Raw genomic sequence first — 21,841 nt, 5'->3', positions numbered from 1 at the left:
TTTTAGTTCAGTAGTAAACCCAAATAAACTGGTGTATTCGTAATTTCAACCACAAGGTAGCTCAATGAAGATATTGAAGATGTAACTTGATAAGTAGACAGTGAGCAAATGTAACTAATGGTAGCTTTTTTGTGATTAACTGCTAAGAGAAATATACAAAATAAAACAGGTAATATTGTACTAGCATGTATTGTATAACTTTCCAGAAAGACAAGGAAGACTATAAAAAACATTACAAGTTGTCCTTTCAAACAATTCCAATTTAAATGTAAGGTGTCAAGAAAAGTGCCCAGTCTTAACTTAGCAGTTCAACTTTCAAAGAGGACCCAAGAGGTTTATTTCTAAAATATGAATCACACTGTACTTTTTTCTGTCATTCACTGCTACCTAGGTTTAGAGTCAGTATCATTAAATAATCTGTATTTGTAATAAATAATACAGAGTTATAAACTATGCTGTATATTGTAATGACATTTGTGTTATCTACCCATCTAGATATTAATTATTGGAAAATTTATAATATGTATGAAAGAGGAAATGAAGGAATTTTCATAAAGGCAGAACAGAAGAGCTTCAGACTAAGTACAGTATAACAATGTCAAAGAAGTGCCTTACTTTACCAGAGGATTAGTGAAAGTGCAAAATTAAACATTATTCTTCCCTTCATTTTCATTAAAGCAATGTTGTATAACTTTTGAAAACTATCTATACCAGGACAGAAGGGTTAGATGTAATGTAGGAGAATCTGAAAGGTTTATCATTAATGGGACAAAGGGAGGCTAACAATGGTTCACAAGAACAGTACACAAATGATGGTGCTTGTACTGTATTTCTGTGTGTTTCCCTCTTTTGTAACTTCTTTTTTTATATAGATAGGTGTGGGTCAATCAATGCATGTATAGGCAGGAATTCTGACTTACCATCTTGGAAGTCAAGAGCTCAGGTAATTAGAGAAATGCACTAGCTAAGAACAAATAAAATGCCAGAAAAAGGTGAAAGAGTATCATTTTTAAAATGTTCAAATAATGAAGAAACTTCACCAGTTATTGTAGGTTAGTCAGCTGCTCAAAGACATTACTGCAGAACATACACAAACAGCTGCTCACCAAAGGAGGCTCTGTCAGTCACAGTACTCTAATCAGATGCCTGCAGAAGTCTCTGCAGCATGGACACAACTAGCATCTCACCAAACATGGCTTCATCAATTTAAAACCTAATAAGAACTTTACAGACAAGAAGAATTGAAAATAAACTGTAATTTTCACTGGTATTTTACTAGCTGTATAATAAAAAACAATGCAGCATTCAAAGAGTGAAAGACAATAAATATCCTCACACTGACTTTACCAAATTCCAGAGTTGTGAGTAGCCAAAGTCTCTCTCTGCAGCACTTGGTACAAGGTAGAAACCAATCCTGAAAGAACATCAGGCTGTTGAAATACACACACCTTGGTTTTCTTCCAAGAGAAAACAGTGCCCAGAAAAAAAAATCAATCAGACATAATAAGGATTTTGACCACGGTGAGATTCAACTCACCTCCTAGAACAAAAAGGTAGCAGCACTGAGCTCTGCATCACCATGCCATTTAAGCTACAATACACAGTATAGTAATAAACTATACAATCTTCTCAATTTCTAGGTAAAGCATTCTATAATAGTTCTTATTATAAAAGACAAGTGATCATGTAAAAACTCCAAAAACTCCAGAATAAACTGAAGTGTTGTTAATGTGGATGAACAAAATAAGTAAATGGCACTGGTAAAGTATTTCCTTATGTTGGAAAAATGATTCGAATCCAGGTTCTAGCTGGACCACTCAAGTAAAATCAGTGTAGTGTTATCAGCAAGGGTGAAAGGGAAGGTCTACAGGATGGTAGTGAGACCAGATTTGTTATATGGGTTAGAGATGGTGGCACTGAGCAGAAAGCAGGAGACAGAGCTGGAGGTGGCAAAATTGAAGATGCTAAGATTTGCACTGGGTGTGACGAGGATGGACAGGATTAGAAATGAGTACATTAGAGGGTCAGCCCAGGTTGGACGGTTGGGAGACAAAGTCAGAGAGGTTAGTTTGCGTTGGCTTGGAGGAGAGGAGAGATGCTGGGTATATTGGGAGAATGATGCTGGGGTTCGACTGTCAGGCAAAAGGAAAAGAGGAAGTCCTAAGAGAATGTTTATGGATGTGGTGAAAGAGGTCATGCAGGTGATGGGTGTGACAGAGCAAGATGCAGAGGGCAAGAAAATATGGAATTAGATGATCTGCTGTGGCAACCCCTAACAGGAGCAGCCAAAACAAGAAGTATTTTACGGTTTAAGTTTCCCAATGACAAACCAAGATACTTTTTTCCTGCTACAATTTGTACACTATTCTCAGATTTATTAATATGGAAAATAATATCAAAGTTGTACAAAATGTTACATTGGTCTTCTCTTGTGACATGTATTGTTAACTCTGTATTTCTTTTGAAATCCTACTAATAAACATAAAACACAACAAATGGAAAAAACTTTAGCATAACCTCACAAGCTACTGAACTAATGGAATGTTATGGTAAATGTGATGAATACTAGTTTTTTGTTCAATTAACAAGATAACTTCTGTACATACATTGTATATGAAATGTATACAACATCTTTTCAAAAGAGACTGTATGGGTTAAACAAAATACAAATATTTATCACCACATTGTTTAAGTATCTATACAGTTAATAACTTATATGTAAACTCTGAAGGAAGAACCCGAATAAAATATAAACATGTAATCTCAAAAACCAACTACATTTCTCATAACCTATGCATCAGCTGCAGAACATAATATAAACAAAAGGACTGAATTCTTTGTACATCTGGAAGAGTTCTGTTCTAGAACTTTCATCTTTAATTAATGAGCACATTTAAGCATTATGCACTGTGTCAATGGAAACCTACTGCATCTGAAAACAAATGATTCAAATGGTTTAAATACAAAAATGGATAACAATTGCTTTTGCTATTAGAAAAATGATAAAACTACTATAAACACCACTTGACTGCCCAATGATCCACAACACCTTAATATCTAGCCATCTAACACATCCAGAACAAACAGTACAATGTTATAATTCAACAAAATAAATTAAGCCTGGAGAACCTGGAATAAAAAGTGCTCTTTCCCAACTTTGTTCAATGTGTGTTTTTCTTCCCTCTTCAGACCCTCACTCCACACTCACTTCTGTTTATACATTTAACCACAGAAATATGCACTAGCGGCTCAGCTGGTTTATTTTTCTAGCTCCCGCGTTCGTGACTTTAACATTAGATACTATAGAGAAAACATCTTTATGGTTTTTCCAACAGAAGAAACCAGAAAAACTGGGAGGAACTGGGCAAACCAACAAGAATTCAAGAAATAACCTCAGATTAAATACCTTTATACTTTAAACCTGATAAGAACCTGCCAATAATGACCATTATTCAATAATGCACAAATACTGTTCTCAAATTAGATCTACAGGGTTCACATATTTAGATTTATTTTAACAAATAGTTACAGAAAACAATTATGTGATGCAGCACATTGTGGTAAACAGTCAGCCAAGAATACATTGATGAACACAAAATTAAAATAAATAACTATTTAAAGTTAATAGCAGAGTATATTAAGATAACTTCATGATATCATTTATTTTAAATAATACAGTAATTTAAAAAATAATACTGCAGAAGACTATCGACAAAGTACATTTATAAAAGCGAAAACTGATTAAGCAAGTTAGTAAGTAATTGACTGTAAAGTTGTTTTAAAACAGAACAGCTATGATTTTAACACCCATAACCCTTGCTTTCAACTGATGAAATAAATATCAAAGTAAAGGAGCAGGGGGTTATGCTTTCAGCAAGTTTTCATGGAAAAATGTAATCTGAAGTATAATTCCATTAAAGTCCCCACCCGCTAAGAAGCATTAATCTACTTTGCAAACATGCATTTCTGTCTGCGTTTTTTTTTTTTTTTTTTGGACACAGAGCCTTTTTTTTTTAAAGTTGAAAGCTGTCCAAAACAAGACCACACACACTGCTTCTCTGAGCTGCACTGATCACATTCTGCTGCTGGGGGCAGGCGCACACAAACAAATCTCACATTCTACTTCTAAGGGAAACACGCACTCCCTGATCAAATTCTACCATTAGTTCAACCTCCCACATGCACGCACACACACACACACATATTACAGAACAATCCTATTAATTTTAAACTTCACAAGCACAAAGGTGGACTGCTGTAAATGTAAAAAACTAATTGACTCTGATTTTATTATTAATGTACTATAGTTGTGAAAAATTACACTACACATAAATCAATCAAAATCTCTTGGTAACATATCTATCAAAACACATGCACACACATATCCATAACCATTTTTAACACAGGAGGGCTGGCACACAGTGGTTTCTTTAACTATGACAGAAAAACATACACATATATTGAATTCTGAGACGGCCAGGTTGACCAAAGGTTTATTCATACGGGCTTATAATCAAACACATTCTAAAGAGACACAAAAAGATTCCATTCCTGCTGTACAAACACTAAGAAACGCTTCTCGCTGGTACAGAGATTCACACATTCCACACAGACACAAAATAGTTTTCTTTCACAAACAGATACAAACAAACAAAATGATTATCCTGACACACCATACAATGATTCTCATACAGTTTCAGGGAAACATGTCATGCAAAGACATACAGGGTGGTTCAGATCTAATTATACAATTATTGCATTGCATTGCATTAAAAGTTGCTTAGTTAGATCTGGACCATCCTATACTGTAAACTCAGTCTCTCCTCTAGTGCAAAAAGGGAAACACAAAAATGTACACAATTAGTTTCCCACAGGAGTCACATCAAACAATTCTCCAAACACTGAAGATATACTTTAGAGAAGCAGAAATGTACTCTTCACAGACAGCCATACAATGATTCTACTACTGGTATACAGACAGACAGAACAATAAGTGCACTAATAAAGAAATGCAAAAAATGTTAAAGAGACACAAATGAATTCTCCTCTGGTAAAAACATGGGAGTCAAACAAAGACACACACACAGACACACACACAAACTCCTTTCCCTACTGGAACAAAAAGTACCACAATAACTCTTCCACTGGCACAGAGGGCCACAAAAGAAAGTGTTTTCTAGTATAAAGAAACAGTCGCAGAGCCAAAATCTTCTACTGGTATAGAGGCGCATACAATAGTTCTTATACTCGCACTAAATCACAAAGATTCTTCTGCTGGTACAGAGGTACACACATTACCCATACAGCTACAGGTACAGACATGTGAACCCTATACAGACAAAAAAAATCCCCAGACCAAAGAAGGAAACTGACCTTACTGGTAAAGAGAAAAGAATAAATTCCAGCTAAAGATAAAGAAGCACACGCTTATTCTCCTACAGGTAAAAACATACATTATGCAATGCTACAACCATTCGTTATGCAATGTTTTTCCCTGCCACGCACCAATGGCATACACATCTAGTCTGTAATAAAGTGATGGCAAATATGGTTATCGTATTGATCCATTAATCCGTCATTGGTGTGGGATTTCATCTGGCTTTAATCCTATATCTATTAGTGAGTCTAAACTGGCACAAGTGTGAATGGCATATACTGCAATGTGCTGGTTCTCATTAATCATGGTGCAAAAGAGTGTTGAATATCCCATGCAAGTAAGAATTTCACTGTGCTAAGTATGTGTGACAATAATGACCCAATAGAGCTCTCTTGTAAAAGATTTTTGATCAGGAAATGAAGTATAAAAGGATGATCAGATATTGCATTGTCAATACCTTATAATATACTTTGGACAAAGTATTTTTCAAAAACTGTCATTACTAATGGCATACAATCAAACACTTCTATGCAAATCACAGTACAAGATTACCAGATCATTTAAATGGAAGATAACATGCAGGACTCTACTGAAACACTGGGAAGCAGCTGCAAGATCAATGGCACCATAATAATACCATGATAAACTGAACATACTTTGCAGTTGATGACAGCAGAACGGATTGCTCTGCAGTTACCATTAATACACATGGACCGAGACACCGTTTTAAATAATCAAAACCTGCAGTTGGCAAATATTGTAGGCTGAATGCAATCATTGTCAACAGAAACATAAACAGGCCCAACATATGCTCAGACTCCACGTTTTAAACGCAGCGTGCTAATGATACCAACAAACCAACCTCAGTTTCTGAAATGTGTCAAATCAACATTAAACCAGTCATTGCTTTTTAAAATACACCGAAATAAAAATCTCTTACCTTCCACCCACAACTTCTCCACGTTGGTTTCTAGATTAGCTGCCCTTAATCCCACGGCAAATGCCCCAAATATCAGGAGGCCCACGACCAAGAACTTCCCACAGTTCTTTTGTATGTAACAGCCCAGTTTAAACAAAAGTCTCTGAAACTTCGCTCTCAGCCACAGTGGTGCCTTCCGTCCAGTTGCCTTGCCCTGCCGAGGAAAACAAGAAAAGTCCAAATGTTAATATCAACAGGGCTCGAATCTGCTCGGTTCGGATTTCCTTGATTTAGTGATCGGGAAAGCTAAACACTAGCGCCCGCTGGCACGCGACATCGCGCGCGTCCACGATAGACACCTTCTAACGGTTTGTTATAATGTGCCGTTACTTCTTAAGACTTAAGAACTGTGAAGGTGACGCTCCACTTGTGCTAATGTGTTTTCTAATAACATCTTGAAAGTTTAACCACTCTGTCGCGTTTGTGTTCCTGAACTGTTTTTTTTTTTCCTTTGAGTTCTAGATATCCGATTTAGTGACATGAATTAATATTCCTACTCCACGGCGTTTCAAAGGTTTATAGGATACCCTACTAAAATCGTCGAGAAGCTCGACTAGTCAGCATCCTGCTACGCTAGTAGTAAAGCTGACGTCCACGTGGTTTGCAGCGCCGTGCGATCAAGAGCCAGAGGGCTGGTTCATTTCCATAGAGTTTGGAGACGCTGTGAGATCTGAATTAGGAAGTGGGGCAGCCATCATTGACTTACGACAATATTTATGAACGGAAGAGGGCAGCCACATGGATTTTTTCCTCCCTATACTCTCAGACTAAAGAAAAAAATACTCCCTGTTAAAGGCTCAGGCGCCTAACGATCGGAGCGTGTTTTTTTTACCCGCTTCCACGACTTTCCCTTGCATACGCGATCGGAAAGAAATAAAAGACTGACGGGTGGATGCCCCCTGAAACAGCCGCGTTGCTAGAAAACGTTTTGTTTACCTGAACATTGCAACGCGCGACCTACAGCGGTGAGCCGCTACAACAGCAGGCGGCTGTCAAGTAAAAGGAGCAAGTCGAGAAGTAGCATTGTGCGCAAAATCTTAACTTTCCAGCCCCCTAAACTATCTCTCTTTCCATCTTGCATTCTCAGATAAACTCTGCACCGCTGACACACTCGGTAAGCGACATTCTGAGACGACGCGCCCGATAAAACTGCAAAAGTCACCTTTGTGATCTGTTCCAAGGCGAACGCGGCATCACAGTAGCTCGGCCGTTGCAGATACTCCAAATCTTGTGCCGCGGCTGGGGTGCGAAAGGTCTCTCTGTGCCTTCTCGTTAACCTCGGTCGATCGGGGTCCCTGCTTTCTTGCTCTGAAACATTAACAGCCGAGGCCATGTTGTAGCGATTGGGCTGTTGTTTTTGAGATCCACGCTCCTAAATTCCTCCGAAGGCGCTCTCTGTTAATCCAGGGCAACAACGTTTCGCTCCCGCTGCTCGCAGGCTGGTAAACTTCTTCATATCCCTGGCAAGGACGGCGAGTCAAAGTCTGCGCCTTCCATCCCAACATTTCGCGATCCGGAGGTCTTCAAGCTATGCCCCGCATTCACTGTACTTTCTACCTTCTAAAGTTGCGCGTGGATCAGCGGGGGTTTTGCTTGTTTGCTCGGTGGGCGCTCTGTTAAAAGGCGAGGCGATAGCGGATATTCCTCTTTGCAAGACGCCAAATCTGATCGCTTTCTTGTACTGCTGTAGCTGCTGCTAGCATTCTGAGTACACGAGTCTGTATCGGGCCCCGGGACTGTGCAATCTCTTAGATTCAATAGATGAGAAAAAAGGGACTCTCTCTCCATTTGGAGAAAGGGGAGGAGGGGTAAGGGAAAAAAGAATCAAAATCCCGCCTCCGGGGCTGTCAGATGGCTGGTCTTCCTTAGATCTGATTGGTTCCAGAAGGGCAAAAATTACTCAGCAAACACGACTATTATTAGTTGCTTAGCAACAGCTCACCAAAGTAGAGAGACCACCCAGGCAGACAACCCTTGTGTCTGCTTCCCCAGCTTCATGGGAGCCTTAAAGAAATCCAGCACCCGCATCTTTTGCATGCAACGCACGGCCAACGTGCGCGAGTGCAGATGCGAGTCTTAAAAACTGAATCCATAGGGTTTGCTTCACTTTAACTAAGTCACTGTGATATTGTGGGAGAAAACGGGGTCCGTCATTTACGATGTTTACATTTTAAATAACTAGTTATTTTTAAAGGGACATTTCAAAGTATGACAAAGAAGTCGATCTGTGGTTTCAGATATTACTGGGAGGTCCGGGATGAATTTGCTCTCCACTCAGAGTCGACCACTTTTTTGCTGTACTGGGAGGTCTTTCTTGTAATGTGCATGAACTGAAGATAAAGTAACTTATAATACGGTTCATACCGAATATCCGACGAGCCGCTAGTATATGTATGCACGTATATACAGCGGTAAAAGTGAGCGAGCGGCAGTTAAATATCTTACGGCACTGCACAAACTACACCGACCATTCCACTCTGATATATTGTCTTTTTTCTGAATGAGTAACTTGGACTACTCGTTTCACCTCCCTCTCCACATAGTATCCTGATGGACAGCGCCACCGCTGTAATAAACTTTACTGAGCATAGCAGCGATTGGCTGAGCTGTAAGTAAAACACCGTACCTAAGCAGATCAATCACGAGCCACAAATACACTGGGAGGGGTGCTAGGAGATGTAGTGGAGCACGTGACCGAGCAGTTACAGACCCGTGTTCACTTTTTTTTTGACATGCTCTTACCCAACAGGCAGCAGCGCATAAATGTACTTTGTTATAAAGCTCAGCCAGATCGCAATGCCATCGCACTGACTAATTTCTAAGAGAACTGTAAAATGTGTATATAAAGCAGAATTCATCCATCCTGTCCGGGACTGGGCCGTGAATACATACCCCGCACGCCGTAGTACATTCCTTGCGAAAGCCGATCCCTTCACAATATCCAATACCGTTCATCGCTGTCAAGCCAGTGGCCAATGAGACGTTCGAAGGAGTCATGCCCACTTACTACATTATGAATCGCGTGTCACAACATTAAGATGAAGAAGATGCAAATAATGTGTGCGGCAAATATAACATCGACAGCGCTGAAAAACCAAATCGCGAGGAAGACAATATTAATTCTCTTTAACTTTGTATAACATTTAGCATGTTGTTAAAACTTAAACTTAAAACAAGATTTTTCCGCCTCTCAACACCCAGTAGTGAAAAAAAAAACCAAAAAAACAATTTGACTATGTCCATTCATCCATTATTGGACCAGCCTGTCTAGTGCGTAGTTGCAGAAGTAAAAACACTGACGTTATCTTTTTTCAAGGTAGGAGCCAAATATTTTACTATTCGATCCTTTAAAGTAATTTTGGACTTCAGGGTTATATTTTCAAAAGCCGTACAACACATCGATGATGGGAATAATTTATTTAAAAGACGGCTAACACGGCATAAGCATGTGTAATAAGAAGCTGGAAAATAACGGAACGTACTCAAATATGTAAGTAATTATTATTAAAAATCACCCTTCATTCACGAAACTGTAATATACAGTATAAAAGGGTGTCTGGACGGAACTGAAAGCGTTACAGCGCCCCCTGTTAATCTTAAAGGAACTAATTAGGAAAGTACATGCACGTCATATTTTAACATTCATTCATTCATTCCTTTCATTTAACAAACTCGGTTAACAAATTCTGTGTCACGAAAGCTCGAAGCTTATTTCAGCACCTGGGAGCGAAAAGCAGGGAACATTTTAAGGACACCGTCTAAACGTACGCAATTACACTCATTCACACGGGGGCGAGTTATTGCTACCTAAGAACTCACGAATTTCAGGTCCCGCAAGAGAGTGAGTAATAAAAATTGGTAGATGGGAGGATGGATGGATTGATCCGTTGTCAACTGTCTAATTAACTAATGGACCTATATTGCTGACTACAATATATGTTAACCAGTTTCAACTTTGTTTTCTGTGTGATTTAACAAATCTGTATCTTTATGTGTACTACATCAGTATTTTGTCATTTATAAATTATGTACTTGCTTTTGCCTGAGAACTTGTTACAGTGGATTGCACTTACACTCTACACAAATAATTTGAACTGAATTGAATTCATGAATGCATTTTCTTGCTGTATTATGATCTCTTGATCACGTCCAAATACAGGGATGGAAAAACGTAATGAACATAAGGTTATTGTTATACTGAAAAGCCAGTAGATTATTCTTTTCGTCTGCCGATTCGTTTTCAAAAAACAATGCCATTACTAGTCTGAATTTATCATGTCAGCATCGACTGCAAGTCAGAAATCATCTAAACGGGACTTCAGCCCATTGCTGAGCATACTGGCACAAGGTCAGCATGAAGACGACTATCAGCCTAACCTCTACGTTTTTGGGAAGTGTATGGCAACCAAAAGTAGACAGGAGAAGAACTTGTAAATGCCACTGGCCTCCTAGGACAGTAAAGCTTCGCAAACCACTCTGCCACTGTGATGCACACAGTTAACATAACAAAATATGGAATATATTCATTTAATTTTAAGGATAATTTTTATAAATTTTGCATGTGTTTATTTTACTTAAGTTGCATATATACAGTAAATATACAAATTGTAAGTAAATATAACATTTTCTAACCCGATTAATGCATTTGTGGGTAGCTGGAGCTATGTGGGCAATACTGGGTTCAAAGTAAGAAATAGTCCTTGGACAAAGAATCAGTCCATCACAGGGTCCACTTGCAAACATACCTGCACCTATTCTGCCACATGGCTACTTTGGAATCTGCAAACAAATTTTTTATTACATATGTATAATAACTTAGGCCTAGTAACTGAGAAAAAAACTCAAGATATTATGGTCCACTATTACCCTAAAACTTGTGTATCATTTTGGCAATGTGATTCTTAATAAACCTTTATAATCTATTATAAACAGTTTTCATGGAATTTGCACTGAATACACAAAAGTAAAATGAAATAGGGTACATTTAAAACAGCAAAAGGTATATAAAGAAGTTAACTTAATCGCAAACAATAGCATCTAACTTATCGCTTGTCTTTTTAAATGGTGGCTGCATGTCCTCTTCCAAACTGTACCTCCAGGACATTTAGTACTTTCAATCCTTGCATTAGTAGTAAAGGTTACCACGCATGTATATTTGCGCGGTGGGCTAAGGCTCAGTCCTGGGTGGTATTTGCTTTGCCCCTGCTTCTGCCGATACAGGCTGCAGCTCCCGGCGACCACACAATGGGTGCGCGCTTTCAGTAAAAGGATGGATGGATTGATGGATGGATAGGACGTTTCGTTATTCTAAATACCTGTTCGTGTTGGGATGGTACGTAACAAATGTAAAGTATTACATTCAGACACCGGGCCATTATTTCATCCGCTTATTTAATCTATAGACTAGGAGAAGAGCTATACATATAATTTAAGGAAATATGGCGAAGGTGAACTCCATGTACACACATACACAGTTTACACACGTAATTTAAGGTACATCCAGTATCACAAGTAAGAATTTTTTTCTATATCTCATAACTATCAAAGACAAAAACGTAACTTTAAAATACTAATATATAATTGCCCATTACCGAAATGATGCTATGCTATAAGTTAACAAAAGACTGTATTATCTCATCCCAATGGTTTGAAAGTATGAACTTTCTGAGGATTAAACACAGATATGGTAGCTCCTGCTTTTTCACAAATTACTCAAAATGCATATTAAAACCCTTTACGTCTTGGGTGGTAAGAGCGTTCAAGGCTGCCCCCAATTTGTTTCATTGCTGATAAATGTTACTGGTCTGTTCCCAAGAGGTAAAGTTGTCTCCAATCAATCTGTCCTTATTTACATTTGTAAGCTTTCTCTCCTTTAATATGCAGGTCGTGTTCAAGTAAAGGACGCTACATCAAACTCGACAGGTTAACTTACAGATATTATCGAAAGAATACAGACAAGACATCGGGATGCCGCTGATTCACGGACAGATACATGAGCAGATGTCACCTTCTTGCAGTCACACGTCTCCCGCAGTTTTCTCTAGATACAGTTTATAAAAACGATAGTTGTTAAACAAACGTGCTTATCTCTCCCATGTCTGCCATTCGGACTCTTGACTGTACGCCCAGTCCAACATCTCTCCGGCCAAAGCCCAGACTAATGGTGGCACAGTGTCACATAGCGAACATTTCTGCTTAGTACAACGTCCATAGGTGGTATAGATAACCTGCTTGTGATCAGTTGAAACTCGTCACATAGGCCTTCAAAATGCCGTACATTTTGTATTTCTAGTAAGTCAGACTAGGTATGCCCCACTACACTATATACATCCATCGACTCATTTAAAATGAGACAAAAATACACAGACGCAAAGTCAGAACATGACAACCATGCTAATCTCCTTAAGCGATTATAGAAATACATCCTCATGCACTCGGCAACATATAGAATGATTGCTACAGTAAGTTACCCTACATTTACATATACTATCAACGTATATAATTTATGTAACTAGATTTCCGCTTGTATAATGTTTCATTTAGTCAAGAATTAAGTCAAGGTAATTTCAGCTATGCTACGTCGTGTCACACCATGCTGTATTTTAAAACGTTTATATTTACTAAACACTCAAGGGTGCCGTCAATCAATCCTTCGCTTTCCAGTTCATCGCCATTATCAAACACACTTTAATAACGAAAGCCATCGATATATATTTAATGTAAAGGCACATGTTTTTACAGAAAACGATCGCTTCATTCACGTAGTAACAACAAAAATCGCGTCATTGAGTCAATAATTTCCGAAAAATAACTGGCAATATAATTTCAGTCCAAATCAAGGAATCATAAACTAGTTTTATTCAAGGGCAAGACGCCTAGTGGTTAAATAAATCATTTATAAGTGCATATACAAGTCCACATATTCAATTCAATTGAAGATCGTGTCACGGTTTTCAAGAACTGTACTGTGGTTCTGAAATCATCTTCACACTATGCACGCCAGTCTATACTTCAAAACTTATTACTTTTATACAGCAAATGTGCTACAAGATGTCTGAATTGGTGATGAATGAACATTCGTCCGTCTTTCGGATATGCACGCCAGTCTATACTACAAAACTTATGACTTTTATACAGCAAATGTGCTACAAGATGTCTGAATTGGTGATGAATGAACATTCGTCCGTCTTTCGGATTTCCAGGTGAGTGTGTACAAAGACATGTTAAGTCGCTCTTATCGACTGGCACGGTATGATGTTGCAAAAACTAAAACGCATTAAATGTTCGAGTTTTACTTCTTTAAAATGAGACGGGCTAAGTTAAAATCACTCTGCTATAAAATTAGTTGGTGGAGGCGATCTCACAAACGGATGATCGACGGCCATACGAGAGCGTGACCCTGACAGGTAGAGCAGTGCAGCCCCCCAGTGCCACCTTTTCCTGATCACGCAGTGTTTTACACCGCCGTACCAACTCATTCATAATAATCCAGCTATTAGTCACGGCAGCCAGTTACTGAATTAAGTGTATCAGTATCACAACAGACGCAGTTTCATTTGGCACGGTTTCACTCCAAGGGAGGATTCTCAGAAAGTGAAATCATTTCTACTACTTACCATCATCCTCTGGCTTGGAAAATCGTCTGGAGGTATGTATTATTTGGTTTATCCTGCCGGGTAATTTAGACTTGTCACTTATATTAAGAGATTAAAGGTTTCTTCCTTTTTAAGAGAAAAATGAACCGATCGAGTTATAATCCTTCTTGGTTGCAGGCATTCTGCTGAGTGCTGGAAGGTCTCACAATTACATGCTTGTTTCTATTAAGCAGTTCCATCGTCTCCATGTGGGTGGTCTGAATCTCAAAAGGCAGGACCTGTCAGTCACGTGATTACCAAAAAAAGCCTTTGAACTCAAGTACCCCCTCCTCTCTCTCCCCTCACTGGCACACTGGCCTACATGCAAATATACATTTTTTGAGGGGAGGGGGTCTACGGTTTGAGGGGCGTGCAAAGGCAAAGCAAAAGAAAAGCCAGCTTATCAGTAAAACATCGTGTAAACAAACTCTTCTCACTCTGAACCTCTCACGTTTGTTCTATCCGAGTCTCCACTCATCTTGCCATCTTCCGATAAAGTGCCAGTCACCTCGATTTCTTAATTACTGAGACTGCTGCATTTTACATCAGGGTATGGTGTTCATCTATACAGATTCTAAACCTTTGTAATGATGCATGATGTCGTTTTCATGTAATTATATCCGTTCACATACGTGTTCTTATATATATATATATATATATATATATATATATATATATATATATATATATATATATATATATATATATATATATTGCTTTGTTTCTGAAATATATCCCTTGTTTTGTGACATTGACTTTCCTGAAACTAAACTTAATAGCAGGTTACATGATAAATTTATACCGGGCTCTCAGTTACAACCACAACACACTGAAGTGCAACTTACAAAAATTGTTTTCTAAACACAGTAAACGTATATTCAGAATGCAACGCAAATTACAATGGCATACTGATGGCTAGTGCTGAAATGCAAAGGTAACATTTTCAGTTACAGTTACAGTACGCTTGTATTGACTTTAAATCACCGTTTATTGAATTCCTAATGAAAATCCAGATGTGCGCTCAATCAGTTGGTAGGACGTTTTGTAACGACAGCAATATTTTTACGCGTTGTCTTCTTCTGTATCGAGGAAGTAAGTTCAGGCGTGTGCTGAATGCCAAATACGATTTTATGCAACTTTAATGTCAGTAATTCAGCTACATCAGATAGCTCCTTATTGACTAAAGCTTTTCTTTAAGTAACCTGTACCGCCTTATAATAATAAAGGGTTGATATATACGGTTGCTTAGTCATTAATACAAAAATGTCAGCCTCCACTTTGGGCGTAAAGTAGGGACCAGTGATGTGAGCGTCCGTCGGTCTGTCTAAGTACCGCGTACTCATACATGGGAACCGATAGATAGATAGATAGATAGATAGATAGATAGATAGATAGATAGATAGATAGATAGATAGATAGATAGATAGATAGATAGATAATGTTGGAAATACGTTTCCTTGGATTTATGTATTTGTACCCAATATATCGACATTACTGAGTTAAGCCATGAAAAATGTATAAATAAATAAAACAGTTGAAATGTGTTTTGTCATGTGTGTGTTTAATTTTAAATGATGTGTTTTGATCGTTGCTTCAAAATGTCTGATTTTTAATTCTGCGTATATTTTTGCAGCTCTAAAAAATAGATGGTAAGATCTTGGCGCCTGTGCTTTGTGTTTGTGCAGTATCAGAGAGTGTACGGCTTTAATGACATGTAATTACATTCATGCAGTTAAAACTACGTTTCAATTAATTCATTTACAATGTCATTGTTTAAACAGTTGAAATTATTATTTTGCGCGACCTTAATTTTATCCGGGGAAACTAAAAATAAACAAATAAACAGTTAAATAAAGAACAAACAAAACACAGAAAGAAAGAAAGAAAGAAAGAAAGAAAGAAAGAAAGAAAGAAAGAAAGAAAGAAAGAAAGAAAGATACACCTTGGTTGGGACGCCAGACCTTAAGTTTATAGTCAAATTCTGGCTGTGTTACAATATTTCGAGGACACTGAAGACCCAAACCATTCTAGACTAAGATTTTAGTAAATTTATTTGCAAACAGCAACTGTATACACGAAAATTCTGTATACTATACAGAAATTGACGGATATTGTAATTTATGAGAACTGTGTCAATACCCATCCAATACTTTGTCCATGTACAGCATGTTCTACATATACCTGCAGTTTGTATAAACCAATGGAATGGAATTTTAAAAACTCAAAAGCATCAGTTCAATAATTGTAAGTTAGTGAGGAAAACACAATGCATCTAATTTTTAATCTAATCCACCTAATCACCTCCAATGCAGCAGTGCAATAGATGACATCTTGTGCAATAGTGTTCATGTGCAATCAAGGTCTTATGTTGAATGTTTGTGTTCTACCTTATTTCTTCTTATCCTTTCCTATCATTTTGTAATTATATTTATTTGTATTTTGACACCGCAGGGACTGCACCTAATTTTGTTTTATTTGTTACAATGACAATAAAGATATTCTGATTCTGATTTTAAATTATGAAGTTCTAGATTATAATGACACGTTCCAAAAATTGCACATTGTCATGTACTGTACATTTGAACCAGGACATGTTAAATGTTTCTTTAAATAATTATAATAAGATTCACTATTTTTTGTTTTGCTAATCTTAAGAAATAAATCACAGTGATTTTTTTTTAGCCAACAAGAGAGATAACCTTTATTGTTTTGAAGCCTACAATTATATATACATGAACTTAATTTCACAAGCAAAGAAAAATTTTTCAATATGAGTTTTTAAAGAAATGGCTACATTTTCCATATTAAATTAGGAAATAAGGCTGACTATAAATTATGAAATAAGTAACTATTACATTGTTAATCACTACTTATAAGTTTGAAAAATAAAAATGTAACCTTTACTCTTGTAAAAATAAAAGTACATTTAAATGTAGGATGTTGTTTACATTGAACATTACAGTCAAAATGACTAAAAATTAGCTGGTTTTGGGAATAATACCTTTAAGCATTTACAAAATATTGCTGGTGCTTAAAGTCTGAAGAATTAAAGAAAGTGTATCAATATTTTTTTATTAAATTCAGCCACAGTTTTTATTTTCCCATCACAATTTAATCTTTGATAAATATGCTTTTTTTTTCAAAAGTAGTTGTAGATAGTGTTGGTTTACCATAATGTTATAATCTTTAAATAACACAGAATTTTTAAAACCTTCCAAAAAATCAGAGGATGGGGTAATGAAGAAAAGTTTTCTTTTCATCAATTTTTTTCATCCCAATTTAACAACATAAGTTTGCATGAATCATTCTGGACAGGAGCCAAGCCTTTATGGATCACCAGTCCACTTCATACTCAGACCTTCCTGCTCTCAGTCCAGGCATACAGTATTTAGATGCGCCAGTTAAACAAAGTGTATTGTTAGAATGTGAGAAGAAACATGAAAGCCCTGATGGAGTAAAACATACAAAAACAAAAACATACAAACTGTTTATACTATAGATAGTGGCAGCTGGTATCAAGTCCAGGAACTTGGTCTTTATGTCCATGAGGGCTTCCTCCATGTGTTCCTCATCCATCCAAAAACCATACTTATCAGTTTTATTGACAACGTTAAATTGTACCATTGCGAGTATAAGTGGGCATTGAGATAAACGTATGTCTCATCAAGCTATAGGTCCTGCTTTGTGAAAGATACTTTAAATAGGATTCCATCTTCTTGCAATCTGAATATTGATTAAGTTGTTTTACCATTTGGAATGGATAGCAATACAATTAAAAGAAAATATCTGTTTTTTCTAAGTGATAGTCACAAGACATCAGATTTTGAAAACCAAGCATAAGGGTATGATTGCATTTTAGTTGCGATCCCGAGGGTGCAGAATAATCTGTCACTAGCAACAGTCCTTATCTTTCGTTCATTGCAGCTGGAATAGCCAATAGTTCTCTGTAAACAAGAGTGCTCATAAACATAACATTTAGAAGAATGAGTAAATAGTTCTGTTTCCCTTTACAAAATTTAATTGTACGGTAAACAAATGCAGTTTAGACAAAATATTGCTTTTGTGAACATTCTACTACAAAAAAATTCTTCACCCGCTGATGGTGTTATAAGCATTTTGCCAAATCACTAATTTACTTAATCAGATTTTTAATCATCATTTGAATTGCTGACTTTGCTCTGTTTAAAACTAGTTATGTGAAAATCAAGCTGAAACATTAACATTATTTATCTTTTTTAAGTTTTTCTGCAAAAAGGTACAGCTTTATCTCATGCCTTATTTTTACTTCGAATTATTCTGTAAAGTAATAGTAGTTACGAAAAAAATGACCAGTGAACCTGAATGGAGTGCATAAGGGCAAATGAAGCTTGGAAAACAAAAAGAGACCATTCTGTTCATCAACTTATTCTTTTAGCAGGGTAATGTTTGGATTTGCTCATTGTAGTTTCTGTAACGGTAAGACACTTAAGATGGCTTGGACATGTGTTAAGGATGGAGCAAAACCACATCCCAAGAGTTGCCTTAAGATGGACACCACCTGGAAAAAGAAAAACTGGAAGACCCAAAAACACCTGGCGTAGAACAGTGGTACAAGAGCTTCAAAAGATGAACCTGTCATGGGGAGAAGCACAACATGCTGCAAAGGTCTGCAGGCGATGGAGGGAGCTCATTGAAGCCTTATGTCCCACAAGGGACGAAGAGGATTGATTGATTGATTGAGGGTAATGTTTAAAAGTTATGACAGTGTCTATCACTTGCTTTTGTAATTTGTTCTACAAATATTTATGTGAAGGTGTGCTACATGGCCTGAATCTCTAACACATTTCCCCACAGTTTCCACCAATGTTCACTAATTTGAAATTGGCAGTTGGCAAGGAGATAAATATATTGTCAAATAAACAGGCTAGGTCTTAGCTGGGAAATCATTAATACCAAAATAGCAAAGCCCAACACATAATCTTAATTGTAAGTAAACTTCAGGAATACACTAGTCAAAATCAAAAAATCTAAAACAAAACAAATCACACAAAAAGTCTTTTTACATATTATCCACAACCTTGGACACAGAAGCTTGCACAGTTGTATCCTGCTGACTTGCATAGCATTACACTAGTGATATAAAGTGATGTCATATCACAGGGCATGGCATAGCAACCTGGATCTGTGTCTTACCAACTGTCAGCATCCAAAGAAAAAAAAACCAAAATGGCACTGTGCAAAATACAAAACATAACAGTGATAAAAATGAACTTTGCACAGAAAGAATATATTATGAAGAAAAAAAGAAAACATAATTTCGGATTCCCTGATACTCAAAAACCCTGAAAACCAAACTCAGTCCATTTGAAAAAAAAAAACAGTAAAACATTTTTAAAGTTTCAAAACCATAAGAGAAAGATGTGCTGTTAAGTTATGCCAATTTTCAGTAAACAGCAGTTACAGGAAAACTCTGATGTGAATGTGAACATCCATAGAACTGCTCTGATACAGCCATTGAGAGAGAGAGAGGACGCGCAAGCTTCTGTTTAAAGACTTTTTTTCCTTTAGTAGTTACATTCTCCCATCTCCTATAGTCGCTGACATATTCTGAGAAGCTTACACTGCTCGTAACTAAAGGTAAATTCCAACTATCTCTTCTGATGGTTTTTATTGCTCTTTTCTGCTCACCTCCTAGACTTTTTTTATAACATGGAAACCAAATTAGCACACAATACTCCATTGGACATTTCAGAGAAAAATATTAACACGAAAAGGTAGGTTGGGATTAAAAAGATCCTAGTTATAAACATCCATCCATCCATCCATTTTCCAACCCGCTGAATCCGAACACAGGGTCACGGGGGTCTGCTGGAGCCAATCCCAGCCAACACAGGGCACAAGGCAGGAACCAATCCAAGGCAGGGTGCCAACCCACCGCAGTAGTTATAAACAAAGGAGCTAAATAAATTTTCAATTACAAGGTCGACTTAACAAAAAGGTAAATTGTACAACAATATAATTGGTTCTCTAAGCTTAAATATGATCCCTTAGTGAATTACTCCGTCATTTTTTCGTAGTGCTAGTAGTACTGTGATGCTTACAGAGTACAATGAAATTCTTACTTGCAAGTCTGAATGACCTGAAACACACCAGCATTCTCTGATGTCATAATAAAAAGGATACAGTCTTGCACCAATTTTATGCCATTCGTACTTATAACCAAGGGCCATAAGAAAACAATAACATAATAATTTTCCAGTTTTTGCCAACCATAAAGGCCTTACACCTTTTGTTTATCACATACTTGAGGTAGCTGTGCTAGTCATAGAATGATAAATAGTGTAGAAAGCAGTGAGAGAAGCAGTGGTGGAGCTGCAGAGATAGAAGTCCCAATGATCTTTTCTTCTGTGTGCATTACCTGTTGTAGGAACTTATGGTCAGAGACACAGTAGTTCCCAAACCAGACAGTGACACAGCTATTCAGAATGCTCCCAATGGTGCCCCTGTAGAATGTAATGAGAATGAGGGGGAGGTAGGCTTGCCTTCTTCTGCCACTGAAGAAAGTGGAGATGCTGGTGCATCTTCTTGGCAATGGGGGTGGTGTAAATTGACCAAGTAAAGTCAGCTGCCAGGTGTGCACACCAAGGAATTTGGTGATCTTTGCCAATTCCACCACTGAACACTCAATGTGCAGATGGTTGTGGACAGCATTGGCCTTCCTGAAGTCAACAATCATCTCTTCTGTCTTCACCACATTAAGAGATAGACTGTTGCACTTGCACCAGTCAGCCAGTCATCATATCTCCATTCTGTAAGCTGACTCATCTCCATTGCTGAATGAGATCCAGTGCCGTTGTATCATCCACAAATTTAATGATGGTGCAGAGTGAACAGAAGTGGACTGAGTACACAGCCCTGAGGGCACCAGTGCTCAGTGTGATGGTACTGGAGATGTTGTTTCCATTGCGGACTGTCTGGAGTCTCTTTGTCATAAAGTCCAGGATCTGGTTGCATAGCCTCCCTCAAAAAGGTTCTGGGAAACCAGAAAATTATTCAGTTACGGTCATTGCAATGTTACCCAGAAAAAGCAGGGAGATATTGACCTTGCATCACACGTTTCTCATTGTTCAAGATTCTGGATTCTAAAACAAATCAATCACAGTAGTAGCAGTAGTTTGTGAAAATGGTCTCTTCAGTTTAGAAATTTAGCATGTTATTTTTATTTGAGGTTTGGTTTGCACATTCGGCTTCTTTTGGTAGGTTTCTCCCTTGACATCTGGTAACATTCCTCGCTAGAATTCTGCCCCTGATTTTTGTTTTGTTTATTTCCCAGTCCAAATTCCTTTGCCTATTCCATACAAGGTGCAACACTCTGTGGCCAGCTGGCCAGATCTCATTATAATATTAATTGACTTTATAGCATCATGATATGATAATGTTAATCATTAAGATTCTTACTGGATACTGTGTGTTAAATGTGATTTATATACTTATGTTTGTACCTGTTAAATGGTTTAGTAGTTTGCTATTAATATGTTATAGTTATAGATATTTGCAAGCATTCTGAGCCTGTACCCAGTACAAATCTAAACTGATTTGAATCAAACTAAATTGAAAGGTGCTACGAGTGTGTTCCTAGAGCCACTGTAGAGCTGTACACTGGAGGGCTGGATCTTAGTTATTTGTGAGTAGTGTTGTTCTTTTGTCCTTATCTGCTTGTGATCTTTGGTGAGCATAGGACTAGTCTATAGCCAAGCTGCAGACTGGAATCATGACTTCCAAATCTGAGATCAAGGTTCTCTATTGGAAATGACTAACATGTCCTCTACAGAAGAAAGTACAAAGAGGATTACCATACAGTGAATTAGGTGT

The 21,841-nt window shown here is 37.5% G+C and overlaps 1 protein-coding gene across 4 annotated transcripts in view; it reads right to left on the bottom strand.

The window, feature by feature from the left end:
- Nucleotides 1-14,178, bottom strand: part of ptch1 (patched 1) — a 151,606-nt gene extending 137,428 nt beyond the window's left edge. For 2 of the 4 annotated variants that reach the window (XM_028805342.2, XM_051929658.1), the window contains exons 1-2: nt 7,519-8,155; nt 6,318-6,510 (exon numbers count right to left, since the gene is read on the bottom strand). In XM_028805342.2, the coding sequence (XP_028661175.2) occupies nt 6,318-6,510; nt 7,519-7,689 (364 nt within the window). In that variant the 5' untranslated portion in view covers nt 7,690-8,155. Of the gene's footprint in view, nt 1-6,317; nt 6,511-7,518; nt 8,158-13,972 lie in introns of those variants that run through there. The other 2 variants (XM_051929659.1, XM_051929660.1) reach the window with 2 other exon arrangements.
- Nucleotides 14,179-21,841: the final 7,663 nt, after the last annotated feature.

This window comes from Erpetoichthys calabaricus, chromosome 7, assembly GCF_900747795.2.
Source record: "Erpetoichthys calabaricus chromosome 7, fErpCal1.3, whole genome shotgun sequence".
In the NCBI taxonomy this organism is placed as follows: domain Eukaryota; kingdom Metazoa; phylum Chordata; class Cladistia; order Polypteriformes; family Polypteridae; genus Erpetoichthys; species Erpetoichthys calabaricus.
This window is presented reverse-complemented; position numbering and strand designations above follow the sequence as displayed.